The 9,928-nt window shown below is 33.5% G+C and overlaps 1 protein-coding gene and 1 long non-coding RNA gene across 2 annotated transcripts; both read left to right on the top strand.

The window, feature by feature from the left end:
* Nucleotides 1–772: 772 nt before the first annotated feature.
* LOC134239936 (uncharacterized) lies at nucleotides 773–6,094 on the top strand. The gene is made up of 6 exons (XM_062722066.1): nucleotides 773–806; nucleotides 1,382–1,714; nucleotides 4,306–4,569; nucleotides 4,676–4,942; nucleotides 5,041–5,337; nucleotides 5,964–6,094. Exons 1-6 carry the CDS (start codon nucleotides 773–775, stop codon nucleotides 6,092–6,094), a joined length of 1,326 nt encoding a protein of 441 aa, XP_062578050.1.
* A 3,342-nt stretch (nucleotides 6,095–9,436) lies between these two features.
* Nucleotides 9,437–9,919, top strand: LOC134239934 (uncharacterized). The gene is made up of 2 exons (XR_009986323.1): nucleotides 9,437–9,534; nucleotides 9,886–9,919. It is a non-coding gene; the product is annotated as an uncharacterized LOC134239934 (long non-coding RNA).
* Nucleotides 9,920–9,928: the final 9 nt, after the last annotated feature.

The raw sequence follows: 9,928 nt of genomic DNA, 5'->3' as shown, positions 1-9,928 counted from the left end.
TACTTTTTTAAAACTACTATCATTCAGGACACAAAAGTAAAAAGCGAGAAGTTATATTTATCCACGCAGCACTGCAGGTCACTTTTGCAGCAGTGGGGAGACCTTACCTAGAGCTTTACACATATTAGAGATTCGCAAGCACACAATTCCCACTGAGTTATCAGTCAGCCCGAGTAAGGTGCATTCGTAAACAGAACAGCTAGCCTTGACATCTTAGTTTTGTTTTCTGTATTCCAGATTGCCTTTAAATTTTACAGTACGTCTTATTATTAAGCCAATTGCTTTATTGTCTAAAAATAATGTAGCAAAACTTTTTTTGTTTTGTTTTAAAAATAATCACCAGAATACCATCATGTTTTCTCCTCATACTGCAGACACTTTATTTGGAGGGAATTTCCTGTCTTAAAATTAGAATACATGCACGATGTATCAATACATATCGGAATCGGTATGATTAATAAGGTGAAAGATGCTTATGAAGAAATTGAAATGACAGACTAAAGTTGAACAAAGAGCAATTGTTGACAATTGTCAAGAATTATATTTTCTTTAAACTAAGTTTAATGCGGAACTATTTTCTTATTCGCAATGCGCATTTTCCTTGGCGGCTGTTTGTCATTTTTACTTTCTGACCCACTGACTACGGAGAGTTGATATAATCAACTCCCAAAAATCACCTAGACATCACCAAGACTCAATATAAATTAAGTCAAATTAGGATGTGATATCTAATCGAAATTATTTCTTTGTCGTGATAATGTTTTAAGATAACATGAAGCCAGGAAAACGGCATATTCAATATTCTGGTAAGTTAAAATTCCCTCAACATACGACATCAATAACAAGTAAAACCCGTAAATGATTAATGCTAGTTGGATTAGATGCTGTCTATTCCCTAGCCTTTTTATGCGCCCGGATTGATAGATCCGAGGCGTATATTGTTTTTGTCCCGTCTGTTTGTCTGTTTATCTGTTTGTCTGTTTCCCTGTCTCTCTGTTGTCAACTTTAACCTTCGCCATAACTTTTGAACCATAAGAGATAGAGACGTCATATTTGGTATGCATACTCTATTAATAAAGGTCTTGCAAATGACACCAGAATACCATCATGGCAATGACCTTGTGACCTTGACTGTGACCTATATTCTAAAAATAACTTTTTCGAACTTTTGCCATAACTTTTGAACCATGAGAGATAGAGACTTAATTCATATTTGGTATGCCTACTCCACTAATACAGTTCTTTCAAATGACACCAAGGTCAATGATCTTGTGACCTTGTCTTTGACTTATCTGCTAAAAATAGTTTTTTTGAACATTGTTGCCGCCGGGCGCATAGTGTTTCACAAACACATCTTGTTAATTCGACTATTTCGTTTCAGATGAGTTCAATCTAACAGGTTCCCTTCCAGCAGCAATACTGGAGGAGTCTTTCACTTGGACATGCGCTATGTTTTTACCACCAAGAGAGGTGACACATGCTGTTTCTTTTTCAAGGAATAACACAAGGATTGGTTCTATAGGTTACATGAACGGAAAATGTTTAACTGCAGATCTCAATCCAAGGTACATTTACCTTTGTGAATCTGAGAACGTGTTTTCTTTGGTCATTCCCTCCGAGAATATGACAGAGTATGAGGCAAACACGACTTGGAGATGTCAACATTTTAGTAATGGATTTTTCAAAAGTCCAGAAGTCATGCTTAAAATTGGAGGTGACTAATGTCTACAAGATGTCTACAAATTTTGTTTTACACGGAAATCAACGGTAAATAATTTCTAGCAGGAATTTAGACAATGTTATGGTGAAAAAAAAAACATTTTGACATTTGTGAAAATTTGTCATGTTATCCACATTTATATTGATGTACTGACTGCATAAATACGACTTTGAAAAGTTTCCAATGATTTACATTTTCTTTGACGGGTCAACAATTTAATTTAAAAGAAAAAAAAAAGATAACAAAGACTAACATCTGAGAACATAAGAAACATAAGTCATGATAAGTTCAGCACTAAGTTTTAAATCTATAAGGTGTCCATTTTTTTATGCCTGTAATATGATATTTAAGTCTTCTCCAAAGAAAAATGTGATATTTATCATCTGTGTTTTTTTAAAAATTATTTTTCACTAATTCTTAAATAACTCCAACTGAAAAAGGCATGGCCTGTACCTTAGCAGAATTGAATTCCCCTTTTTAAGCGGTTAGCTTCGCTAGCCGCTATATGGCATGTGTCGGCAACCGGAAACCTCCATAAGGCGCTACCTATGAGCAAAAACTTTTCCGAGCTTTTCCGATCTTTGGCGGAAATACCCGAAAGTCTATGCTGAATTATCTGGGGTTACATGCAGAAATGCAGGGGCAAACTTTGCAGTGTCTACCTAGTACCCCTGCTAGTACCTATGATTTGTTTCTACACATATAACATATGTTAAATAAAATAAAGACTATCAAAACAACATAATCTTTGGGTTTTTTAAATTTTTTTTTCTGATTTTGTTTGTCAATGAAATAAATTTATAATTGTTGTATTAAAAAAGTTTATGTATAGAAGCATTTGTATCGAGATTAAATTTCCGTGACATCAGCTGATGGCGATCGGGCCCTGTGACGAAATTCGAAGTCAGCATGGAGTTAAGATGATAACATTATTAACGTGATAGATTTAAACTTTAGGAAGAAATGTATAGCGAGAAATATATTTGAATCTAATGCTACAAGAAAACCAGTAGGCATTTCCGATTTATGTGTTAAATTGAAGCCTGAATCGAACAGGGGGTCAAACTGGCGTTGGACGCCTTGTGTATTTATATATAGAGGGGTAGAATGTTTCGATATTTGGCTAATTTAGAGACTTATTGATAAAAATTCAAGTGCCTGTGATTAATTATAAGGCTACTCTCATGAACAATAAATATTTGACCGAATTATGCTACTGGGCACAGGGAGGACGGGTTAATGACTGGTTTAAGGGGTTGAAGGTTATTACCAACTGCAAAACATCGGAGAATCTCTCAATCGAGTTTCATTTTCCAAAATATGAAGGCATACCTTTAATTAATTTAAGTTATACTAGTACACGAAGAACGCCTTTATATTAAAATACAGAAGTAAGTTGTACAGTTATGGATTACTTCCATAATGAAACGTTTCTTTTCGTCTCCTTTTTTCTCAATTGAAATTATTTAAAGCCATATATGGCGTAACTGATCAAAAAAATATATTTCTGTGAAAATCAAAATTAAGTAAAGAAATATAGTTAATACATTTAAATTAAAGCTTTTCGTACAATTCTGAACACGGAAAGCACCTAATAACACGATTTTATATTCTCTGTAATGTGTTATTTAAATCTTTTGTATTTTCTTCCGAGTCGGAGAAAATTCTAAAAATCCAAATTAAATTGTGATATCTTTGTAATGCAATTGGTGCTTAGATTTTGTAATTTTCGGAAAAGTTCTATCTTTATATAAAGTAATGATACAAATAATACCGGGTAAGTTCTTATAATTTTAGTCTAATAATTTTCACTGTACATACGCCATATATGGCTTTAAAAGATGATAAAAGCTTTGTTTCCAGGGAAAAATTCATTTTCAAAAAGTGGGAATAGATAGAATGAACCCACCTGCTGACCCGCAGTGAGCTCTCTGAAATTACCGTTTTTCTCAGACTAGCCAGCTAAAGATCTATGTACAGTACTCCAAATCAATTAATCTAAAGAATTTGAATTATCATTTTATTTTCTTTTTGAGTTGTTTGCTTCAGAGCCTTTATAGTTATCTAATTTCAGAATCAATAGAGAATGAAAGCCAATAAAATTGGCAACACCAACCTATTTTTTTTTCGTTCTGAGCACTTTTGGACGCCACCAATGGAGATAATTAGGGAGATAATTTCTGTTTTTCAAACTGAAAATCGCAGGTTGATATTTTGAAACGAACATTTATGACATCAGTCTGGGATGTTATTGGTTAAACCATTTAGTTAAGTACTACAAAATTCATTGTGTCTGCTTCTTCGCTGATGACACTGGAAAAAGATATGCATACCTACTTTATATCATCATTCAATGTATTTTTTGTGATTGTACACTGTACATATTCGATGAAAGCATGCTAACCGCTTTTCAGTACTTTCAGTACTTTGATTTCAAAGATGCTTTGTAGCAAGTTAGTTTCAAATTGGTCCAGTAGATCTCGAGAAGATAATGAGGACGAAAATTAAGGGAAAGGCTCACTTGAGCCTTTGGCTCAACTGAGGTAAAAAGTTAAATAGATTACCTTTATTTTCAATCATTACAGTTTTCGTCCAGAACGTCACAATTATACCAGTGGATAGTCCTCTTACGCTGAGAGAAGAAACAAAACTTACAGTCACGTGTTCTGTCAATAACAACGCGTATCCTCCTCCTACTATACAGTGGTATATCGGGGATACATTGGTCAACATGACAGGAAGAAATGTGGAACTAATAGCTGACAGAGACATTGATGGAAAAGTGTTACTCTGCATCGCCACCAATAACAACAAATCACTCAGTGCATCAACAGTCTTAAATATTCTGTGTACGTAAGATTACATGTTAATTCATATCAATATTCAGTAGCATGATTGAACTTTTATAAAGAATGTAAATGCATTCATGTTGAAGAAATTGTTTTATATTCTTAGATAAACCTATCATAAATATTGCCCCATCCCCATTACTTACCGTTAACCTTGGGGAAACAGTATCAGTCAACTGTGTAGTGGTGAAGTCTAACCCTACAAAAATACTTGAATACGCATGGTCAATACTGGGACAGGAAAGGATCATTGGTAGAGAATCTGACCTCACCATCTTTGATGCTTCTTTAAAAGACAATGGGACTTTTCAATGTAGCGCCAGGAACAGTGTTGGGACGTCTAAACTATCATTTGTAACAGTGATTGTTCGCAGTAAGTTGACATTGGTTCCATAAAATATGATTTTTTTTATCAAAGGAAAAGAAGTATTTATTGCATGGTTGATTACAAGATCTGTATTTTTTCAAAAGTGGTACCTCCGCGGCCACAGTATGTCAAAGCTCTTTGCTGTGATACACATGCTGACATTGTATGGGTGACATTACTATCTGGGCACGTAGAACAAAAATCGTTTATACAGTTCAGGGAATCACATAGTACGTTCTCCAATACAACAACTGGTTTGATCTCTACACAGAAGAAAGGACTCTACACAGCCAGAGTGAATGATTTACTCGACAATATATACATCTTTAGAGTTATTACAGTGAATCAGTATGGTTCTGTCAATTCCATAAATGCTTCATGCAGGGTACAAGAAAATCAAGGTATAAGAAGTTTATACCTGCATTTTAAAATGAAAGTTGGGATAAATATTTGTTTTCTTTTTATGACCATCAATTTGTCATAATATCTTCCTTCTCCATCTACGAAGAAGTAGCCATCTTCATCTTTTAGGAAATGTTGACAGTGTTCTGTAAGGTCTCTGTGAAAAGAATTGATGTAGATGTACATTATCGAATTAGATTTTATAGACTAATGAGGAAGGTCATATTTCCCTACAAGCCCATGTTCACAGTACTGCTTTTGCATTTTTGCTCAGTAGGTAGATCATATTTGAAGCATGATTGGAGTTGTTCTTCAGTTACTAGTAAGCAGTAAGGTCATTTTTTCTTTATTGCATTCTTTGAGCAATGTGACCTTGTCAGTGTCATACAAAATAACTGGTGCAGTATTGTATTGTATCGTATCTAAGGACAGCTTCTTTTATATAATGAAACATATGGAGTAAAGAAATTTATCAAGATCAAAGTCCATATTTAAAGAACCTTTATAACCAAAAAATGTATAGGTTATCAAAAAGGATACTGAATGTAGACTAGAGAATTTGAGATTATTAAAGCATTAATTAAAAACGGGAAGTATATTTCTCCTTTCTATTTCTCTGGTGAAGGTCAATCAGCTCCCAATGTCTCTACCACAGTTGGTGGAACAGTCGGTGGTTTGATGGTTTTAATATTGGTTGTTGTTACAGTGATCATCATCCTAAAACGTCAGAGACAACATAATTCAGGTGCAGCTTAATTAACGTATCGCCAATCCCCGCCCATCGCGCCATGGGAGATAACTCCAATGATGCTCCGACATCATCAACATGGCGAGTAAGTCGACGCCGGTTGACTTGTCCGAAGTTTCTGATTATTGAGCCCACTTTGAGACACAAACAAGGAACAAATGCTTTTACAATGGGTATATATATTTATATATTCATTCACTTAAAATTCCGTATTATCCCTGTCTGAGAAAGTTATCGAAGCGTGAGAAAGTCCGAGTTCCCTCATACTGTAAACTGTCGACGAAGGAAGAAAAGTAAAATTAAGTAAATTACAGAAACTTATTACGACTGCAAAGCTAGGTAAATTATAAATTACAGCAAAGGCCTTTAATTCAATTTGCGATGTAATAAATGTGCAATAATACAGGACCCACACGACATTGTCAAGACTTGCTTTTAGTTTCTTAGACTTTGAGTACGATCATTTGATTCTGAAGGGAGGGGCGGGGGGCTAGCCGAAAAGGAGTTGAGTCATTTTGGAAATAAATAATGATCTGTCCTCTACTGGAAGGAAATAAATAATCTACCCCCACCCCATCCCACGAATAAGGGTTGTCGACGATGTTTTTTTAAATTCTATTTCTTTATCTTTTTTTGCTTGTTAGAATTTCATAAAAGAAGAGGATAATAAATAATTAATCTGCCAAAGGAAATAAATAATCCATCCTTTACCGACAGGAAAATTAATAATCTGACTCGGAAAAAATCGCATCCCCCCCCCATTCCAGAATTAAATGGTCGTCCCAAAAAATTCTCCGGAAATTTCGACTTTGGAAAAACAGTTCTAAGCAGCTTGTTTGTCAGTCACAGTTAATCTGTAAGTTGGTTATATTTTTTTATGGAGAATTTTTTCTTCTTTACTTTTAAGTTCTGGTGAAAAATGTGCACACGTTCTAGATAGCAGTAGGTACACGGTGAAGATTTAGATTGTAGCCAGAAATATATTTCAAATCTAATATATATACAAAGTTCACGTTTTTCTGGGACAACCATAGTATACACTGTATAGTACAATTTTACAATTGTATTTATAAATATCCTCCTTATTTCATTCGGACTAATTCCTTAAATCATATATAGAATCTTGCTTTTTTTTAGATATTGAATATAATACCGGTAATGACATTTCTTTATAATGAAAATAAATGAAGTCATTAAATTTTTATCAATAATTTCGACATTTTTCCAATGTATGACGGTGTTCTCCATAAATAAATACTAGTAATGGGGGCATTAAAAGTTAATTTTTGTGATAAAATAGAATCATTTTATTGGATTAAATCTGATTTAATTTTTTTTTAAATGCGTGAAAATAAAAGTTTATTCACATAATCATGCATATTGAATAAAAACTTAAAAAAAAATATATAGTAACTATCAGACACGAGTCGACAATATAATAAACACGATAACTGAAATTACTAAGTCAAAAAGCTTATAGTTATCTTTTAAAATAAATGTGTACTTATTTTGACAATAATTTTGAAGGTAAAATATGTAGAAGTGTTGTGAACTGATGACGTTTAGATATATTCTTATGCATATGTACATGCATGTTATATTTAAAAAGATCGAAGCACTCCCTTTCAATATTAAAAAAAGTCATGTTAAACGTGAAACGGCTGAATATAAGTTGCATATGATTGATATATTTCCGTGATTTTCAAGTAGAAACATATAGATTAAGTTGTCAGAGATTGGAAATGAGGAAAGAAGAATCAGAATTTTTTAATACCGGTATTGAAAAGGGGGGATGTCCACGAGCACCTATGTATGATACTGTGCATAGATTTATCATTAATTTACACTCAATTTTTTGTGTATCTTTATCAATCTAAGAAAGTATAAATGTATAAACATGAAAAAACAAGTAAACAAGTTTTATTTCATTTCCTGACCAAAATATTTAGAAGTCCCGATTGACCCGAAACGTGGTGTCAGGTCCCGAAACATCGGCGTCCCGAATCATCGCGGTCCCAAAACATCCATGATTCCCTTTCGGGATACCTGTCGTCAGTGTTACACGTTTCCAAACTGAATCTCTTAACGATAATGGACTTATTTGTGCAGCTTCTTCGCTGTCGACTGCTCACCTCACTGCGAGTGTTTGTCGGAGCATATGGCGGAGCAAGTATTTTCTGATCGCGCAGAATAAACAAAATTATTTCATTGGTTGAAAATTTGTTGTGATTGACAGCTGGCGATACGTTAATTAAATCGTATCATAAAACATTGAAGGTTTTTGTTACATTGGTATAACTATTTTCAATACATATATATTATTATAACAGTAACTTGATCCGAAGGGTCGTATCACGTCGAGTTGACCGGCGCGGATCATTAGATCTAACGAGACGCGAAGCGTCGAGTTTGATCTGATGATCCGCGCCTGTCAACGAGACGTGATACGGCTCTTCGGATCAAGTTACTGTTATAATGATAAATTTATTATATACCCCCTCACAACTAGCAAAATATAGCAAAAGAAAACTTTAGAGATCAATTGCATAACATTTTTCCATAAAACAAAGCAAAATAACAAGGGACTTTTTAACGCGCAAGAAGAATAACGTCATTTTTCTGCGTACTACGTCATCAGTTTCAGAGAGTGGTGATATGGATTCAGAAAACAACATGTTGTTGATCCGGAAAATCGGATCACGACGTCACGTGATAGCGCAAATTCAACAGTAAAAGTGGGTGATACACATTAGGTATATAATAATAAGACTTATCTTTGTTTGCAGAAAAAAGAACTCTGAAAACGTCAAGGTTAGTTAACATTTTCTATAGTCAAATGTATCGTTATCTTTTCTAGTGTTATTATCACGACATGGAGTAAATACAATGAAACTAGAGCAGATTTTCTTTGTAATATTTCAGTGGACAAAGAAAGCATGAAACCCAAAATGACGATGGTTAAGAGGCCCATCAGTACCACGTTATATCAAAAGGTATATTTTATACAATCATAGTCTACTTATGATATTTCAGATTAAAACTATAACATTCAGAATGATGATATAAAATTATAACATTCAAATTGACGATATAAAACTATAATATTTTAAAAAAGCCGAATAAAACAATGTAATATCAAAAGTACATATTATCTGTATTATTGAATTTGCACAATGCATGTTACTATAACATTTTTAAATGTATTGCTGTTCTTACTTTCTTTTTCTCTTGTAGATGTGACTGCCAATTTGGAACCGTAAGTATTTAGCTATTATATAATGTTCAGCAATTATTTTATTTTTTCCATCATTTAATTACAAAAAAATTTTATGAATTATTTTCAATTTTAGACGTAATGAGTATGAAGAAATCAAGAGTAAAGGTAATATCAAAACATACATTGAACTGGAGGAAACAAACCCAAGAAAAGAAGAAAAAGGGTCTGATGGTATGTAGTCAGTAGATTAATACAGTACTCAACAATGTTAATATTTTCTCAATATATTAACATCGATAAAAGTATGACCTTACCTAATGAATATAAAGGTGCACGGACACAGATTTGAAGTTAATATTTTCTGTATAATGTTGCACCTTATGTATTTTAATAGCATTTCACACAAAAAATATATACTGAGTATGGCGTGATGTTATAGAGAAAATATTAACTTCAAATCTGTGTCCATGCACCTTTAAAGTAGGAAAACAATTTACGTGATCATTTTGTTTTTTCACAGTCTTTGATAATTCTCAGCTGCATTGAGCAGAAAACTTACTCCTTCTGATTTTTTTCTTCCAGATTTAAACGCCTATTATTCTAACGCATCTTGAAACAAGAAAGA

Source organism: Saccostrea cucullata, unplaced genomic scaffold (assembly GCF_032062105.1).
Source record: "Saccostrea cucullata isolate Sc308-1 unplaced genomic scaffold, CSIRO_AGI_Scuc_v1 ctg1104, whole genome shotgun sequence".
NCBI lineage: Eukaryota > Metazoa > Mollusca > Bivalvia > Ostreida > Ostreidae > Saccostrea > Saccostrea cuccullata.
This window is presented reverse-complemented; position numbering and strand designations above follow the sequence as displayed.

Bases quoted from the DNA above. Each gene is read 5' to 3' on its own strand.
- LOC134239936 (XM_062722066.1), top strand. From the start codon at position 773: ATGAAGCCAGGAAAACGGCATATTCAATATTCTG. The intron at 4,570-4,675 runs GTACGTAAGATT...TTATATTCTTAG, and splicing joins AACAGTCTTAAATATTCTGT to ATAAACCTATCATAAATATT. The intron at 4,943-5,040 runs GTAAGTTGACAT...TTTTTTCAAAAG, and splicing joins TGTAACAGTGATTGTTCGCA to TGGTACCTCCGCGGCCACAG.